Source organism: Caenorhabditis elegans, chromosome IV, assembly GCF_000002985.6.
Source record: "Caenorhabditis elegans chromosome IV".
Lineage (NCBI taxonomy): Eukaryota > Metazoa > Nematoda > Chromadorea > Rhabditida > Rhabditidae > Caenorhabditis > Caenorhabditis elegans.
In genome coordinates this window covers 6139321-6156954 of record NC_003282.8, presented here as the reverse complement: position 1 = coordinate 6156954, position 17634 = coordinate 6139321, and the positions used below count along the sequence as shown (strand labels likewise).

At 34.9% G+C, this 17634-nt stretch overlaps 3 protein-coding genes, 18 non-coding genes and 2 pseudogenes across 23 annotated transcripts; 13 read left to right on the top strand and 10 right to left on the bottom strand.

Annotated features, from left to right (window-relative positions):
• The first annotated feature begins 54 nt into the window (after positions 1-54).
• C11D2.4 (Queuosine 5'-phosphate N-glycosylase/hydrolase) lies at positions 55-1463 on the top strand. The gene is made up of 4 exons (NM_068523.9): positions 55-171; positions 220-314; positions 395-1055; positions 1109-1463. The coding sequence occupies exons 1-4, from the start codon at positions 64-66 to the stop codon at positions 1277-1279; spliced, it is 1035 nt and encodes a 344-aa protein (NP_500924.2). The 5' UTR covers positions 55-63; the 3' UTR covers positions 1280-1463.
• Positions 1464-1558: 95 nt separating this feature from the next.
• C11D2.7 (PUA domain-containing protein) lies at positions 1559-2397 on the top strand. Its single transcript, NM_171351.4, has 3 exons — positions 1559-1628; positions 1675-1899; positions 1967-2397. The coding sequence occupies exons 1-3, from the start codon at positions 1563-1565 to the stop codon at positions 2231-2233; spliced, it is 558 nt and encodes a 185-aa protein (NP_741412.1). The 5' UTR covers positions 1559-1562; the 3' UTR covers positions 2234-2397.
• On the bottom strand, positions 2278-5142 carry C11D2.3 (BLOC-1-related complex subunit 5). Its single transcript, NM_068522.5, has 7 exons — positions 5053-5142; positions 4500-5001; positions 4326-4435; positions 3961-4136; positions 3141-3221; positions 2532-2729; positions 2278-2485 (listed from the first exon to the last, which is right to left on the bottom strand). The coding sequence occupies exons 2-7, from the start codon at positions 4516-4518 to the stop codon at positions 2332-2334; spliced, it is 738 nt and encodes a 245-aa protein (NP_500923.3). The 5' UTR covers positions 4519-5001; positions 5053-5142; the 3' UTR covers positions 2278-2331.
• 21ur-9879 lies at positions 3591-3611 on the bottom strand. The gene has a single exon (NR_055383.1).
• On the bottom strand, positions 3594-3614 carry 21ur-10452. The gene has a single exon (NR_055382.1).
• On the bottom strand, positions 3595-3615 carry 21ur-14534. The gene has a single exon (NR_055381.1).
• On the top strand, positions 3891-3911 carry 21ur-7664. The gene has a single exon (NR_055380.1).
• A 407-nt stretch (positions 5143-5549) lies between the features above and the next one.
• 21ur-11979 lies at positions 5550-5570 on the bottom strand. The gene has a single exon (NR_131539.1).
• Positions 5571-7031: 1461 nt separating this feature from the next.
• On the top strand, positions 7032-13772 carry H10D12.2 (annotated as a pseudogene). Its single transcript has 12 exons — positions 7032-7100; positions 7518-7682; positions 8257-8415; positions 9043-9189; positions 10005-10154; positions 10282-10432; positions 10892-11323; positions 11861-12456; positions 12546-12635; positions 12685-12939; positions 13285-13574; positions 13676-13772. Coding segments are annotated over exons 1-12 (2601 nt in total).
• 21ur-9888 lies at positions 8084-8104 on the top strand. Its single transcript, NR_131538.1, has one exon.
• 21ur-6704 lies at positions 8804-8824 on the top strand. The gene has a single exon (NR_131537.1).
• Positions 9530-9550, top strand: 21ur-9814. The gene has a single exon (NR_055379.1).
• Positions 11586-11606, top strand: 21ur-5986. The gene has a single exon (NR_055378.1).
• 21ur-8909 lies at positions 11589-11609 on the top strand. Its single transcript, NR_055377.1, has one exon.
• On the top strand, positions 13066-13086 carry 21ur-7970. Its single transcript, NR_055376.1, has one exon.
• Positions 13773-14051: 279 nt separating the features above from the next.
• Positions 14052-14072, bottom strand: 21ur-12951. The gene has a single exon (NR_055375.1).
• A 91-nt stretch (positions 14073-14163) lies between these two features.
• On the bottom strand, positions 14164-14184 carry 21ur-9792. Its single transcript, NR_055374.1, has one exon.
• A 316-nt stretch (positions 14185-14500) lies between these two features.
• On the top strand, positions 14501-15532 carry M03D4.5 (annotated as a pseudogene). The gene has a single exon. A coding segment is annotated over exon 1 (1032 nt).
• On the bottom strand, positions 15231-15294 carry M03D4.75. The gene has a single exon (NR_055373.1). It is a non-coding gene; the product is annotated as an Unclassified non-coding RNA M03D4.75 (non-coding RNA).
• Positions 15533-15890: 358 nt separating the features above from the next.
• On the bottom strand, positions 15891-16071 carry M03D4.77. Its single transcript, NR_055371.1, has one exon. It is a non-coding gene; the product is annotated as an Unclassified non-coding RNA M03D4.77 (non-coding RNA).
• Positions 15891-16071, top strand: M03D4.74. Its single transcript, NR_055372.1, has one exon. It is a non-coding gene; the product is annotated as an Unclassified non-coding RNA M03D4.74 (non-coding RNA).
• Positions 16072-16342: 271 nt separating this feature from the next.
• On the top strand, positions 16343-16363 carry 21ur-13565. The gene has a single exon (NR_055370.1).
• An 816-nt stretch (positions 16364-17179) lies between these two features.
• Positions 17180-17200, bottom strand: 21ur-10486. The gene has a single exon (NR_055369.1).
• Between the last annotated feature and the right edge of the window lie 434 nt (positions 17201-17634).

Genomic DNA, 17634 nt, shown 5'->3' with positions numbered 1-17634 from the left:
TTTATTTTCATTTTTTACTACTCGGTAGAATTGTCACATATTTTTCACTTTTTAGGTCAGAAAATGCTTATTGACGAAGTCCTCGGTCCTGCGGAATCTGGAAAATTCATCGTCGAGCATGGAAATCTCGTCAAAATCAACCAGGCAGGCGTTCGAAAAGTAGCAGAACATGTAAATCCTAAAAATAAATGTTGAATGAATGTAGATTAATATTTATAGATTCTCGGAGCTGCAAAAGATGGATCTCTGAAAGAAGCTCTTTTCTTATCGCCGGAATTACACCCGAAAAGTGGAGATAAAGATGCCGTCCAGTGGTGAGAAAACTTAAATTGTAACTATTCCTCAAATCTGATCTTTTTAAATTTGAAATCATATTAAATTGAATTAATTTCAGGGTATTATTGGTGGATACAATCAATTTCTCATTCTGGCCGGATGAGGGAGATCACTATGATGTTAGCTGGGGTGGAAAAGCTTACACTGGTTACTTCGCAGCATGTGCCGCTGTCAACAAGGCTATAGCCGCCGGAATTCCAGTACTTTCTGCTGAATGGATGAAAAATGTTGGCAGAGAAGAAATCGACAGGATTTTCAAATCCGATTCAGGACACTCAATTCCACTACTTGACGATCGAGTGAAGGCTATCAATGATTCAGGAAAAGTTCTTCTCGAGAAATTCGATGGACAATTTTATAATTGTGTTATAAAATCAGAGAAATCCGCTCAAACTTTGCTGAAATTAATCGTCGAAAACTTTGTCTCTTTCCGCGATTTTGCCGAATTCAACGGACAAAAAGTTTCGCTTCTGAAGAGAGCACAGATTCTCGTTGCGGATGTCTATGGATCCCTTCAAGGTCACGATGATGCGGGAAATTTCAAGGATATTACCACGATCACAATGTTTGCTGACTATCGTGTTCCGCAAGCTCTCGCTTATCTTGGTGCTCTGGATTATTCAGAAGAACTTTTGAGCCAATTGGGTGAAGGAAAACGATTGGAGAATGGATCAAAAGCGGAAGTTGAACTCAGAGGAGCATCTATTGCAGTTTGCGATGTAAGATTCCAGATATTTCTGAAATTTTGTTGTATTAAACGCTAAATTTTCAGGAAATTGTCGCCAAGATGAACGAACTTCGTGAAACCGATCCAAGATTCTCTGATGTTTGTGAAGTTAACGCCATGGAAGTTGATGTCTATGTCTGGGGATATCGTCGACTTTATGCTGCGGATGTTGAAAAGAAAGTCCCGTTCCACAGGACTCGCTGTATTTATTATTAAATCTGTATATGTAAATATTAGTATTTAATTTTTAGTGTGAATTCTAGTGATTTTAGCTTTTCGTATCATCTTCTGTTTTCATTCCGTGTTTTTTTTCTTTCACAGGTTTTAAATACTTTATTTAACACATTCCATTGACACTTCACTTTGAGCCTTAATTTGTTATATGAATTTTAACATTGTTTTTATTTTGCTGAATTCTTTTGTTTTGGTTGTATACCAATTTTTTAAACTTATCCTTGTTTTCATTTAGTTCAAATCTTACAATTTTTTTTCAAGAACCATGTTCAAAAAATTCGACGAGAAGGAAGATGTGACAGGCGCTACTCAGCTCAAGTCCAGTGTTCAGGTATCATCTTTAATTTTAATTAACTAATAATTATAAAAATTTTTAGAAAGGAATTCGCAAGAAGCTGATCGAGAACTTCCCCTACTTGGAGCCACATCTTGAGGAGATCCTCCCGAAAAAGGAGAATTTCAAAGTGATCAAATGCAAGGATCACATTGAATTGCTCGCCGATCATCTGGGTGTCGTGCGATTTGTTAAAACACGTAACACTGATTACATTCCAACTTTGAGAACACTTCACAAGTATCCATTCATTCTTCCACATCAACAGGTTGGTTATAAATTGATTATTTACCTGGTTCAACATTTCCATTTATTGATGAAAATTCAAATTTCAGGTCGACAAAGGTGCCATCAAATTCATCCTGAACGGATCTTCAATAATGTGTCCTGGATTAACATCGCCAGGAGCTAAACTCACTCCTCTCGTACCAAAGGATTCAGTGGTTGCTGTGATGGCTGAAGGAAAGCAACATGCGTTGGCAATTGGTTTGATGTCAATGAGCAGTGAGGAAATTCAATCTGTGAATAAAGGAAACGGAATTGAAAATCTTCATTATTTGAACGATGGGCTGTGGCACTTGGCTGAAAAATCGTTGAACTGATGTGCTCGAATTCCCGGTCGTCGTGCTCTTTATCAGACTTCCAATAATTTGAGATGATCTTTATTTTATATGTCCATTTTGGGATTTAATTTATATTTTCATGCACTTTCTTTTGTTGTATCTTTTCCTTTTCCATCTCGATTCTCATAAAATTTCCAAAGTTTTCCGTCGAGTTTCTTGATTCTCTTTTCTTCCCTTTCAATACGCCACGCTATTTCTTCCAGTTGAGATTCCTCATTTTTGCGAACTTGCCTGCAATTTCTCAACATCAGAGCGAAACAAAACAAACTTCACTTACTGATTCGCGTGATGAGTCTGTCGTAATGCGTGAAGTTGAGTTGTCAAGCTGCTCAACTTAAAGGCTTTCTCCGAGAAATCATCGACTAAAACCTGAAAAGAATTGTCCAGAGCACATTGATACTTCTCGGTTACTTCATTGCAAACAGCCAAGCATCCAAGAGCCTCACTGATTTTATTATTCTGCTGCTCAATGTTCCTGGAAAAATTATTTTTGCATTAAAGTACACATGAGCAAATATTATCTCGCTAGGTATTTGGCGGGAAAACTGAAAATTCGAGCGATTTCTAAATATAATTATTACCATTTTCTAATCATTCTCCGTCTATTTTGATGTGTTTCCTGCTGGCCTAAACATGCATTTATAACAATTAATTCGGCACGAAAATCATTTAACAAACAACAGAAAAAATAACAAAAATGTTTGATAGCTGACAAAATCGGCAAAACTAACTGAAAAGTTTAAATTTACAGTCTTGGCACCTAATACGAGACCCAACTGTGGGAGGCGGGGCGGTTTTAATTGGCTGTGGAGCGCGTTTCCACATCGATTTCAAAGGGAACATTCTGCTCCTTTGAAATCTCTTCTGCGTCCCCATAATAACTCACAATTCAATAGCATCAAGAAGTCCCCGCTTCTCGAAATAGTTTGTTCTCTGAGCATGTAGATTTCCCTGGATTTTCGCAAATCTAAATTGAAATTTCTGAAAAGAACTTTCTCAAACCAGGTACCGGATATCTCGTCGCGATACTACAGTAATCTACAGTTCATCATACTCCGGCAACAGTATGATCGCTATGAGATATTATCGAAAGAATACGATCGCACAATTTTCTCATAATTTATTTTTGATTTACCTTGTTGACTAGGCTCCTCCTCTTCCTTTGACAAGACAGCCACAACAAAATAACAACGGCAACAAGATCAACAGGTAGATCAAAAATATATTATGAGAAATTTGTGCGATCGTATTTTTTCGATAATATCAGGGAAGTGATTATGTTCAGTAATTTTTGTAATTTATAAATTTTGGAAGATTTCACAAAAGCTATTAAATAACTTTTTTGCGGGACAAGAGACTAATTGCAAATTTTTTAAAGCTTTTGTTTATCTCAACCGGTGAAACAGTGAAAAAGCTTATGAAACATTTGTGAATTTTTATACTTAAAATTCTCATCAATTCAATCTCACAACACGAATATGTGTAGAATTCGAAGCCGAAAAAAATATTTTTTTTAATTTAGCCGCCTTAAAAATTCCAAAGATAAATTCCAAGAATAGTCGCGGACTTCGTGATGAAAAAAAAAATTTACTGTTTCAGAACTTTAATATCTTTTCATATAATCAGGATAAAACATTCAACCACCATTTTTTGGAAGATCCTATAGAATACAAATCGAAAAAAATGTTGTTTAATAGTAAACTTACGAACTGAACGCTCTGCTCAAATAGTCAACATCGTCCATTTTTGGTTTTTCACTGATATAGTTTGAAAAATATTGATTATCAATGCACAATGACGGTGTAATTGTTGGAATCGGAGGAAGTGATGGTCCAGGATCAGATGGTATGGGTTCATCTTCAGAAGGGACAGAGGTTACTTTCTGTAATATGAAAAGTTTCTAGTTTTCCATAGATATTTTTAATTACTCATGTTGTGGTTATTCTTCACAATAAACAAAACATTCAAGCGGGTCTCACAGCGAAATAAATTTTTTAAATATTAAACATTAAGTTTTCAGTCAAAAAATGTACTGTTACGTTGAAATGTTACTATTATTCAGATAACTTACTTGACCTTGTTTCCCTTTTGACTGAATAGAAGGTAACTTCACATATGAGATCCTCCTCGTTGATTTCTGCCATCTCAGTGTTGATGAAGAAGCACCAGGTTTGTTAGAACCTTCAACAAAATTTAATTTTATCACAGGTCTAAAGAGAAAACGTAAGAAATATAACTTTCTTACCTGCAATCGATGGGAACATTGAAACTTTTGAAAAGCAAAAATAAACTCAAATTTTGAGCAACATTTTGAGCAGCAGTGAAAGGTTACTGAACCAGTTTCAAATTTTATTTAGTGTCATGGCATGGCTCTGGTTGAGTTGCAAAATTGTCCAGTGAACTGGAAGCATAATTGGCAGAAAATAAAGGCTTGAGTGGAAAAAAAAATTAAAAAGTCAGGGCCAAAAGTGATTATGAATACGGATTTTTTGAAATTGCACGTTCATATATGACGTCACGCCTCTGCACGCCACTTTAAAATTCACGTATTTAGACAGCTTCAGATACCCACCAAAATGAGAGACACAGTCTCCTCCCAGCTTCTTCCTCTGCAAAACACCGAACAACAATTTACAAAAACAACAATTTACAAAAAGTTGCCGGTGTAGGCATTAGGAAGACGAATATTAGGGCCAGGAAAACGTCCCGTTCTCATCAAAGGGGATGTCTAGTGAACAACAATAAAACTGAAAATATTCGAATAGATTAAATTTGGTATCATTTGGAGTTATTATTACTATAAATATGAAGTACTTGAATCACTACAATAGTCGCATAAAAACTGAGATATGAATAAGTCTTTTTACATTCAACAATTGAATGTCAAATTACCATTCAATATTTGCTTTCTGGACATTAACCATGCACTTTTATTCACTGTCATGAGTTTTCTCTCGTGATATTATTCACACAGCTTTTGTCCCTATCAAAAGAAATACGCGACTGTCACATTTATCTTTGTTTTGTCTATTTGCAAGTCAAATAAGTGTTCTACATTGATGCGCAGACACGAATGTTGGAATTAAACAGTTTTACAGAAAAATGGTTTACCTATAGGCTTACAGGCTATTATCTAGTCCTTGAAAATTAACGGCATCCAAGATTTTTATTCAGACAGGTTTTATGTTAAAGAGAAATAATCTTTTTTTGGGTCTATGTCTACTTTGAACATTGAAAACCTTTGAAAGGAAAGTTATATGGACCATACAAATAAAAACTTATTTTTTTTCTAATCATTGTAAGACAGGTCGTACAATTGGAAACAATTCGATTTCACCGCACCTATACCGTGAATATGAAACGATTTTCGATATTTTATAAACCCCTGAAAAGAAACGTGTGATTACTCAAATCGTTCAGCTCCCTCATTTTTTTTCCGATTTTGCCATTTTCTTACTTTAAATTTTAAAGTTTTGTTTCGTTTCACATTTTCCGCAAGGCTATAATTTTACGAGTGATCTACCCACATATTCAACTTCTTGATAAAAAATGTATTTTGAATTTGTTTTCTGTCCAATTGACCAATTTAAATGCTTGAAACTCCTATATACTTTGCAAAAAAAATTAATGTTTTTCATACATCATAAAACATATTCCAAACTCAGTTGAGAGTTAAATATAGAGTTGAATTTTGAATTGAGATCTGGAAAAATTTGACGTCAGAGGCATCTTCTTGACAAAACGTCGCAAGTTCATAGCAAATTTTTGCAATTTAGAAAATTAATTCAATAGAAATTTAAAAAATGGTCTGAAAATCTTTAGAAATTTGTTGAAAATTTAAAGTGCTCAACAGTAGTTGCAAGAGTACGCTAACAAATTGGACCGATTTGCCGAGTTCTTTTTTTGGGATTCTTGTTGAAAAATGATTGCCGCAAATTTAAGTGATTTGATCTTTGTGATACAGTAACCCAAGACATATGTCTACGTTACTGACAGCATTGATTTGCATATAGTGTATAGAATATGCACAGTCTGAAAATAGAACTATTTTCTTTGAACTTTGTAAATCAAATTTAATTATCCTTTAATTATTATTTTTTTTTAAATTATAATTTAAATCCCTGTAATTTTTGTCGGTTTCAAGAGTCCCATATTACCATTTACACGCTTTCTTTCAATTGTCCATAATTATTCATGAATTTTATTTTCTCCGCCCATTCGCTTTTGCCCACTATACTCAGTTGATGTTTCCATTTTCTTTTGTGGCTGTGCCCTCTTATCTTTTCTCTTATTGCCGTCCTCCTTCTCCACAGTCGCCTCTCTTTTTTTCTAATTTCGTTGTGTGTTTTTCAAATATTTTTGAATGTGATTTATGATTTTTGAGTTAATTTTCTTGAAAAAGAGGTGAGAGAGAAGGCATTTGGAGCATTTTTTTATGGGGATATTTTTTCGAAAATACTAAAAACCACTTATTTATTTAAACATTGTGCACCAACTTACTCAACATACCTTAACTTACATTACATTTCCAAATTATTATAGGCATAGCTCCGACAAAAAGCGAGAACTTTTATGACTTTTCAAAATTTGAACAGCGAAAGGTCGTTTGTTTCTCTTTTTATGAGGCGTGCCAGGTGCAGCGAGAGAGAAGAAAGGAAACTGTAGATTATGAATCATTTGTAGATAAAAATTGACTTTTCATTCCGTTTTTTTTCCCGCTATTTTTTATTAAATATAATGTTCCAGCTACTACTGGACAGCTTGATAGTAATTATGAATGGAACCGAAGAATGTGAACGACAACCGGCACAAGACGGACAAAAAATGGAGAATGAAGTCTGTGAAGGTACGTAGTTTATATTCAAAATAATTAAATCGATTTTTTAAATATATCTTCCCACAGTAACTGTTACTGAATTCGACTAATCTCTCAATTCATGCTTTCTCAGAAACCGTAGATAATTTATTTTTGTTACAACCTATCCAAATTCCCAGAAGTTTTTTCAGCAATTGCTTCACTATTTCATCTCTTCATAGTTAAGCTCCGAGCTCTCTCCTTATTAGATTTTCTTCGTGTTTCAAAAATATAATTTCTGATTTTCACGTAATAATCATAAATCCTTAATCTTCTGAGTCAGTAAGAGTTTTAAATACCGAAATAACGATACAAAGTAGAAAATCTAATCCGGATTTGTTCCTTTATTCCACGAATTAAGACAATTTGTCGTGTACGGATTATTTTCGAAAATAATTTATGTTTCAGGTGTAGCCAACACGTCAGAAGGGGGAAGTGACGGGAAGATTTCAGAAACGGAAAATGAGACGGGGGATCTGGAAGAAATCCCAGGTGCTGAAGTAGTAGCTGATCCAAATGAGCATGCTTCCAATGAAGCTGAGATTCAGAATGACTCAGAAATCTTGGATGTTGGTGAGTTCTTGTGAATTTTTTCATGGTATTTTGAAAGATCTAAGCGATCACCTAGTTCCGTCCATTTAAGCATCTTCTTTTGGTTTGTCTGAAATTTCCGCTCAATGTTTTTGGCGTATATGTTTCCGGTCGGATTATTTATTTGTAGAGCCAAAAATACATTATTTTAATCTGACTATGCTCCCTCCCCTCCTACGTCAATGTAAATCTCGAAACATTTATAATTTAGTTAAGAAGTTTGCATAACATGCATGTAATCACCGAAAAAGTTTACAGGGACAATTTAGGAATTTCAGCTTGAGTCTCAAAGACTCCAACAAAGGCTAAAGAAAGTTTTCCAGACTATTAAAAAATACTGTTTCACCACTAGCTCTTCAATAGCAATAAATTTCTGACCATATTCGTTTTACATGTAAATTTACAACATTGTCTCTATCTGCGGAATCTGTAACTGTTTCAAAACCCAAAAAAAAAATTAAGATACAATGTAGAATATCTAATGCGGATTCGTTTCTTTATTCTATCAGTTGCTCCAATTTGTGCGGATTATTTTCGAAAATTACATGTGTTCCAGGTGAGACCAACACTTCAGGATCCGAAAATGAAGAAAACACTTCACAAAATAAAATGGAGGATCTGGAAGAAATCCCAGTTGCTGAGAAAGTTGCTGATCTAATTGAGCATGCTTCCGATGAAGCTGAGAATGATAATGGCTCAGACATCCCCGACATGGGTAAGTTTCTCTGTCAGTTTCAGTTATTGTGAGAGGTCTAAGCGACCACCTAGTTGGTCTATTTTGGCATCTTCCTCTGGTTTATCTGAAATTTACACTCAATGTTTTGGATTATATGTTTCTGATCAGAATATTTATTTGTAAAGCTAAAAACACATCATTTTAATTTGACTTGGCTTCCCCAGAGTACGTCAATGAAAATACTAAACATTTAAAATTTAATTTAAGAACTTGCATAACATGGATCTTAATCACTGAAAAATGTCAGAGGACAAATTAGGAAATTAATTTCAGCTTGAGTTTTGAAGGCTTCAACAAAATTTTCCAGACTATAAAAAAACACTGTTTCACCACTAGCTCTTCAGTAGCAAATACCTTCTAGTCATAGTTTACTCTTCATTTGCGGTAATCTGCTGAATCAGTAAGTTATTAAAAAGGAGTTTACTTCAACATTAAAAAGTAATGCAATTTAAATATTCTGTCTATGATTTTCCTTAATCTGCTGTGACAGTAAGTGCTCCAAAAGTTGAGATACAATGTAGAAAATCTCAGGATGTGTTTCTTCATTCCATGAATTGAGCAAATTTGTCGTGTACGGATTATATTTAAAAATAACATGTGTTTCAGGTGAGACCAACACTCCAGGAGGCGGTAGTGAAGAAAACACTTTGAAAAATAAATTAGAGGATCTGGAAGAAATTCCAGTTGCTGATCCAATTGAGCATGCTTTCGATGGAGCTGAGAATGATAATGGTTCAGACATTCCTGATATTGGTAAACCACTTCATTCAGTTATTGTGAAAGATTTAAGCGACCACCTCGTTCCGTCCATTTTGATATCGTCCTCTGATTTGTCTGAAGTTTCCGTTCAATATTTGTGGAGTATATTTTTCTGGTCCGATTTCGTATTTGTAAAGCCCAAAATACGTAACTTCCGTCTGAAGAATGTAGGAATCTATATTCTAATTCATTACCAAAACCGGGTTCAGGAGAAAATTTGAATAATTGATTAAGTTTTTAAAGACTCTTACGACAAATGGAAAAAATTATCCAGAATGAAAAAAAATACTGTTTCGCGATTAACTCTTCAGTCGCTAATAATTTCTAGTAATGTTTATATTTATAAACGTAGAAAAATTACTATAGGCAATATTTATTTGTGCAATCAGAAAATATGAATTATTTGACTTACACTCACAATGACTAATTGAAAAATAAAATTGGGAAAATACGGTAGTTGGTTCTCCCAGAGAAAAGTTCCCAAGAGCATATATGGTACATACCCAGAAAAGAAGCGTTTCTAAAACTATTAGACAATTTCATACTAAAACTGCAAACGTTTTTCAAACATAAAATAGTCAATAACATAATTTTAATATTTGTTTATCAGAAATCAGAGACAGTGTCAAAAAAATTGTGAATTAAGCAATATATTTAGCAATTTTTATAGATATTTTCGAAAAGAGCACAACTGCACGAAAATTTATCAACAAATAGAGGTCGATGAGCAAAACTGTATTAAAATAAAACTTTACTTGCTAGCTTTTTAGACAAAATTTAATTAAAGTTGAATAAAACTGTAAATTCAGGTACTGCAGGAGACCATGCTCTCGAGAAGGATGAGGATAATCAAGAAATTGAGAGATTGTCCCAAACTGAAAAAATAACAAGTACCCAGAAGCAGGATTCGAATAAAAACGGAGCACATGTTAGAGTACAAACGAACATGCATCCCATCAGTGAGTTTATTAGATCCAAACTTTATCAAAATGGTTTTTTGCATTGCAAAAAATAATGAATGCCCACGATTCGTTTTGAAGTGTGCCCAACAGCACGTTTTTTTTTTAAACAAACACGTTTTTACAGAACTGACTCCTGGAAAGAAAATATACGTGCACCATGTAACGGTGAACTATGTGTTCAGAAAAAAAGACCGCTCACATGCTTCTTTCAAATTGTCCAGTTCAAGGAGAAGGTCAGCAGAATACAACAGGACAGTTTTTCGTCACAACGGATAGTCAGTTTCAATTTATTAAATGTTAATTAGTTCTAGTTTGGTATTTGTTAAAAAACCAATATTTCGAATGTGACGTTAATTTACTGTAAGACGTCATTAGAAAAAAGCATGACGTCACACCAATCGCAATAAATTTTCGTTTATGTGGAGGTCTATTCTCAAGAGGATCTGAACAGATTTCTTGCAAATTACTACTGACTTCTTCTGACAATTTGATTAAAATGTATTGAATGAAAGAAGTTTTGATACTTGGGATTTACATAACATTTCACGAGATTACGGTTTCAATATATTTTTCATAAGTACACTGACTTTTAATTGCCAAAATTTAATTATGTTAATTCTCAGACACATTCAAGGAAATTGAAAAAAAATTGAAAAATGCAATTCAAAATTGTTTACCTAACTCAAAACAAATTCCATCTGGCCTAAATTTTAATTATCAAATGAAATTTTCAGTGAAATCCAGCCTATTCCATCCTGATTTCCAACCACTTTCCGAGCTGATAATGTCGTATAACCTCTATTATCATGGAATAAAATGCAATTCCAGAGATGGAAAGAAGCTGTCACAAGCATTCAAAGGACTGAACATCTCTGTCAACTATGGCAAAAATAAAAATCTACAGGAAGATGCAGTGATGTTTAAGATAAAGGGGTTTTCACATTCTTCAAGAGAACAAAGATTTGTGAACGAAGGAGTCGAAATTACTGTGGAGTCTTATTTTAGAAGAAAATTCGGAATTCATCTAAGATATCCGGAACTTATGACAGTTGTGGCTGAAGGAAGAACATCTTTGCTCTACTTTCCACCGGAATTGATGTTGTGTAGTCCATCGCAGAAGGTGAACAGATAGAATGATTAACAACGAAGGAAAGGATCTTGTCAAGGTAATTTGGGTTTTATAATATTTTTAGACTGAAATTTTTAAAATAAAAACATCACGCTTCTCATATATCTGCGCCGGGCATCTACCAAGCTCCGTCATCCAACATCTGGTTACAGAACTCGTGAATTGTCGAGCACACTGTTTTCGAAAGATTTGCTAATTTGCAATTAAAACAAACCTGTTTCATTGTTTGTCAATTTAAAAGTTGAAATTTTTAACTGTTTCACAGAGTGTATCTATTCATCATCGGTCATGATCAGGGCTGCTATGAACTTAGGTACAACCAAATAAAAATTTCGGGCTAAAAACAAAATTAATATATTGAATTTCGATTTATTTTGCACTTTTTAGGAAAAAATCATTAAAACCCGTTAAAAACTACATTTTGCTAAAGAATATTCGTAAAATTTAAAGTGATTAAAGTATGGAATGTGATTTTTTTTTTTAGTTTTTCTCCAAACAAAAACCCAAAAAAATATTGTTTTTTTCGTCAAAATACCAAAAAATAAAAAAAAGTACGCAGGTTATATTTTTTCAGATGGCATCTGCATCTCCATTCATTCGCCATGATGTAACAGAAAGACTTGTTGAAGAAGTCGGATTGAAATCGAATTACTTCAACGATTTTATCACTGTCGGAGAATCCGTTGAAGTCGATGGAATTGTGCTTCCAACTCCGCGTATTTTCTTCCGAGATGGACAAGAAACTTCCTTGAATAACCAATCCTTCAGAAACCCAACCGATTTTGCTCAAACGGGATTTTTCGTTGACGCCAAGCAGCAGTACAATTTCCTTCGATTGATTTTATTCACAATAACGACGTTCATGCCGTTTTCCGGAGAGCCAAAAACTCGGGAAAGCAAATCATATTCCTGGTCACTAGAAAGCATTACGACTATCATAACTTTTTCAAAAGTTTGGAGCAGGAATACGATGTTCTTACCCAAGAGATTCATTTCGAGACAGCTAGAAATTTGTACCAGAGAGCTGAAACTTGTTCCAACATTATTAATAAAACTAATGTCAGGCTTGGTGGATTGAATTATGTGGTCAACAGTGAGACTTGGAATGATTCTGGATTGTTGTTGATTGGACTTTCGACAGCACCTTATCTCAATTCGTATTCTAGTGAAGTGAGTGAATTTAATATTTTTGGGAAAGTTTTGAATTACGAAAGGACATTGAACGTTTATGACTGAAGCCGAATAAAATCAATTTTCAGAATGTCACGACAATTGGCTTTGTCTCAAACACCATGGATCATCCACAAAAGTTTGCTGGAGGCTACAAATACGTAAAATCAGGAAGTGACGTAAGTCTTACATAGATCTCAATTTATTACACAAGTGCATATATTTCAGGTTTTCGGTCAGGTAATGCCTGAAATTCTTCTCAATTCCCTCAGAAGTGCCCGAAAAGCTCGAAAAATCAAGCCTATGAACATTGTTATTTACTTGTGTGGGATGAGTGAAAGTCGGTTCAGTATCGTCAAGGAAGAGTACGTCAGAAATTGTCATTCGGTTTTCAAGACGCTCGGAGAAAAATATAGTCCCCAGTTGACGATTATTGTGGGATCCAAAGGCCACAGTACGAGACTCTACGCGAGAGGGGAACGAGTGAGTTCAATTTGGGGAAAACTAGGCAGATCTTTTTGGAAGTATATGTGGATTTTTTCTAAAAAGTATTTAATATCATACTGTTTTCATAAGCTATCAAATGTTTCCAAGAAGTTTCCGACGAGTTCAACTTTTGAATCCCTCCTTTTGGCAAGACTTTGGATTAAGCAAAACTTGTGTTAATCTTTGGTGCAACCAAAGTTCAAGTCTTTCCAAAACCTTGTCCAAATTTTGTCTAAGTTACCCAATTTCTGATCCACGTTTTTTTCTGGCTAACGGGGAAGGCACTGGAACCAAAGGCCGCCGAATTTATAGTTTACTCATTCCAAACAATATTTTTTTCAGGACCAAATATCAAACCTGCAGCCAGGAACCATTGTTGACTCTGTAATTGTGTCTCCAGATTATAATAAATTCTTCCATTGTGGTGCAGTTGCCCGTCAAGGGACATGCAAAGCAACGAAATATACAGTCTTGTATCCGGAGTCACCAAAAATGGAATGGATTCAGCGGATGACTAACGATCTTTGTTATATGCATGAGATCGTTTTTCATCCAGTCAGCCTTCCAGCGCCACTATACCTTACAGCCGAGATGGCCGAGCGTGGAACTAAAAATCTCGCGGAGAAAAATGGGTGAGCTTCTTAAATACTGAAATAATCTCAAATACTTGTTTAGAAGTAGTTATTATATGAATACTTTTGAACCAGTGAAAACTTATTTTAGCAAGTTTCAGACCTATCATCTTCCAAGGAATCGTTGATTTTGATGCGACAAATGCGAAATACGGGTACAGAAATAAAGGCCTCGCCGACACTAGATTTAACGCATAAGTCCAGTATTTCAACACGTTTTTTTCTCAGAATGTATTCGTATCTTGCAAATTCTTCTATTTCGATTTTCCTCTCTGAAATTGATCTTCACTGAAAAGTAAATCTCCGATGCGTCTCCCCTGGGTTTTTAATTATCTCAATTGACTTTTTTAACCAACATGTTGTTTGTTAAGCTTATTTCTCTACACCTGATTTTAACATCTGAACCCTCTACAATCATAAATCTCAATATTCAATATTCAATTCCCCACATAAATATATTTCTCACCTGATGCCTTTAAATCCATTTCGGCAATAGAATTAAAATATTTGTGTGTTCTGAATTATAAGCTTTACTTTTGAAACAGTAATTTTTTCAGAAATATTTATGCTCTAGATGTGTTTCTACAGAAAGTCACGTGATATCAGAGAACTAAATTTCCCTAATAATATTTTGTAATAAGACTGTGTTGAAACGTATATATTCTTCAAACGAATAGTGAAACTGTACGAATGGTAGGCCTAGCGGTTTAACGACCTCTGATTTTTCAGATAAATATTTTAGTTTGGAAATCCATTGAGAGGATACATTTATTATTTATTAGGTTGGTCAAAAAGTCTTTGCAAAATTTGTTTGTTTCTTCATTGCTCAGCGTTAATTTATTTTTTTCCAATTCTGTTTTTTTATTTGCATAGTACGTAATGTGCATGTTTAATATATTTGAAAAAACTTTTGGGTGCTGTTCAAAATGACCGAGAATTTGCTCGCCGAATGTCACGCCCTCCGAGGGGTTTTTCTGTACGAGTTCCCCCAAAGCTGCAATTGCAACGAAGCTCGTCGTAACATGTGTGTAGTGTTAGGCAAGAACTCTGTCACCTACAATACCATGAAGTTTTGGTTCGAAAAGTTCACGAAAAAGAACTACGATCTCGATGATAAACCAAGATAAGATCGCTCTCGTTTGGATATCGATGAGGATATTTCGAGAGCCCTGGAAGATGATTCAAGAGCAACGTCACGCGAACTTTCTGCGACTCTCAAGCATCCCCAAAGAATCATCATCAACCATCTCCAAAAAACCGGAAAGATAGAAAAGTTCGGTCAACTCGTTCCTCACAAATTGTCCGATTCTCAGAAAAATTGCTTTGTGACCTCTCTCTTTCGCTGCTCACTAGGAAACGAACAACGGACTGGGTTAAAGATATCATTACTGAAAATGATAAATGGGTATTGTATGTTAGCCATACCAGGAAAAAAGAGTGGTTCCCGGTCGAGGAAACCGCGACACCTGACCTCAAATGAGAACTTCACGGAAAAAAGAGCTTCTCTCAATTGGGCGGGACAGTAAGGGTGTCATTTCCAGAGAGCTTCTTCCAGACTGTGCTACAATCAACGCTGGCCTATACTGCATTTAATTGAAAAAGGTGGTCCATGCTCATCGATTACATCGTTGTTGCTGCTCCATGACTGCTCCAAAGTTGTTGCTGCTCCATGACAACACAAGACCGCATACAACTTTTAAGACCCGCCAGAAGCTCCAGACAGTCGGAATCCAAATTTTGTCTTACCCATCGTATTCGCTGGGCTTGGCTCCTACTGACTACCATCTGTTCCGCTCACTCCAGAATCACCTTGCCGGGCAGAAGTTTCATGATCGAAAGGTCGTCGAAACGGGGTTGGACGACTTCTTTGCCTCCTAATCGCAGGAGTTCTAGGCGGAGGGTACTGTTCAACTTCCGTTGTGTTGGCAAGAAGTCATAGGCATTAATGGTAAATATATTACCCATTGAATCTTGTTCGCTTTGAAAAAATACTACTTCCAAAAAAAATCAAAATTTTGCAAAGACTTTTTCACCAACATAATAAATAGCTTATATTGAAACATGAAACGGATTCCTGCATATGACTGTTTTTCGGAAAGAAGTTTTTTGATGTGAATCTTTTGAAACCTTAAATCATTTAACCCATATTCTGAACTATGCTCAACATTTTGAAATTCCAAGTTTCCTTTCAAACAGGAAAAAAGTTCAGAAACCCCTTTTGACATTATTCCCAATGTCTCGATTGTTTTTCATCTCACGCCGTAAAGTAATTCTTCTTATTCTTCATCGGGTGCCTATGGGTGTCTGTTGAGTTTGATCCGCGCACACCACATGCAGCAAGTAGCTCTCACATATCATTTATGTCTTTGCGTACTCCTCAAATCACACACTATCTCGTTACTCCAAACTCATGTCCGGTATAAACAGAAGTGTAACCCATCGGCGAGAAAGTGTGGAGCAGTGAGAGACGCAGAGAACGGACCAAGTAGTTTCTGGCGTCGTGTACATCCCGCGCAGCAGCAGAAAACTATGGATGGATTGATACCCACCGTCATGTGTTCAGGATGAAAGTGTATGAGAAGATCGGCCAGAAGTGAACGCAAAAAGATCCATCACTCGAAAACATAGTAATCGAGTTTTTGGCATTCAAGGATTCTCACCAAAAAAAACAGATTTCATAAAAATTGCACACAATCCTTAATGTTCAATAAACAATAAGAGTCTGTTTTGCAACTAGGGTTTAAAAGTTGAAGATGAAAAATAAACAATACTTCACGGGAAGGAACCCGAAATGTTCAACAGTTGCTTTTTCACTTACTTATTTTAATTTATATACGCCATTTTTAAGAATAATTCCAATATATAGAAAAAGGAGAATATATAAACACTATATATAAAGCGCGTGTCCTTCTGTCCCTATGTAGTTTGATCTCTGATCAGAGCAACGAAATTTTGGGAAACCTTATGCTAAATGCGCAGCAGACATCGATCGAGGTCCGCGATAGACACCGTATATCTAATGTGTTTTCTCAAAAAAGTCGGGGGCCGCGCCGTAGGTGCGGTCCACGGCTGGTATAAACATATTGAACATGACAGAAAGCAGATTAACATAAAATTGGACAAAAGCCAAAATATTATAAGAATATTATGTTTTACAACTAGGTTTTGAAAAGTGACGTTTGAAAAAAAACAATAGCTGAATGATATTTTCATGAAAATTTCAATTGGCAATTTGGATAACAACAAAAACTCCCAACTGTCTTTTTTAAATCAAACAAATTTCTGGGAAGACTCGCTTATTTTTTTCTAAAAATGTTCGAAAAAATTTCAATGAATGACTATTAAAAAGTTGAAAGATGGCAGTCAATAAGAACAACCTTACTGTAAAAGAGCATCTCAACCTGAAACAGACGCAATTTAAAAACCTGATAAGCTATGTGTATAATGGTTTTAAATATAATATCTGGAAGTAAAACTTATGAAAACGATATTACAGTTTGCATTTGTGAAAGTATTGTTTCCACTAAAAAACATAAATTTTAATTTTTAAAAAACTCCTGAAATACTCAGTTTCAAGAATATATTTTAACGTTGTTTCTAATACGGAGTACATGATAAGATATTTATCGAAATTGTATTCAAAACGGTTTTTTACAAACATTCTTAAACATTATTTTTCTGTTTCGTCAAGCTACTTTATTCTAAATACAATGAAAAAAAAATTAAATATAAATAATCTTGATAATATGAAAAAGGTTTAAAACAGTAAACAGTACACATTTTTTTTCAAAATTTTCAGCAAAAACAGTTTCCAACTTTTTTTCCAGATAGTTGATTAAAAACAATACCGAACCGTGCCCCTCGGTTATTGAATTACAGCCAGGAGAATAATTTTGATATATCGTAAATGGGAATATATTAAAATATTGAACAGTCGTAACAATGAAAAACTAGAAATACAGGCCAGGCGTCGAGAAACAGAACAAATTTGACTGGAAGCTGTAAGCGACTGAAATTTAAATTCCACGCAATTATTTAAGAAATTGTAGTGTTTTTCTTT

Bases quoted from the DNA above. Each gene is read 5' to 3' on its own strand.
- C11D2.7 (NM_171351.4), top strand. From the start codon at position 1,563: ATGTTCAAAAAATTCGACGAGAAGGAAGATGTGACAGGCGCTACTCAG. The intron at 1,629-1,674 runs GTATCATCTTTA...AAAAATTTTTAG, and splicing joins AGCTCAAGTCCAGTGTTCAG to AAAGGAATTCGCAAGAAGCT. The intron at 1,900-1,966 runs GTTGGTTATAAA...TTCAAATTTCAG, and splicing joins TCATTCTTCCACATCAACAG to GTCGACAAAGGTGCCATCAA.
- C11D2.4 (NM_068523.9), top strand. From the start codon at position 64: ATGCTTATTGACGAAGTCCTCGGTCCTGCGGAATCTGGAAAATTCATC. The intron at 172-219 runs GTAAATCCTAAA...TAATATTTATAG, and splicing joins TTCGAAAAGTAGCAGAACAT to ATTCTCGGAGCTGCAAAAGA. The intron at 1,056-1,108 runs GTAAGATTCCAG...CTAAATTTTCAG, and splicing joins CATCTATTGCAGTTTGCGAT to GAAATTGTCGCCAAGATGAA.
- C11D2.3 (NM_068522.5), bottom strand. The intron at 2,730-3,140 runs GTGAGTTATTAT...TAATTTTTCCAG, and splicing joins CTTCTTGATGCTATTGAATT to GAACATTGAGCAGCAGAATA. The intron at 2,486-2,531 runs GTAAGTGAAGTT...GAGAAATTGCAG, and splicing joins CAGACTCATCACGCGAATCA to GCAAGTTCGCAAAAATGAGG.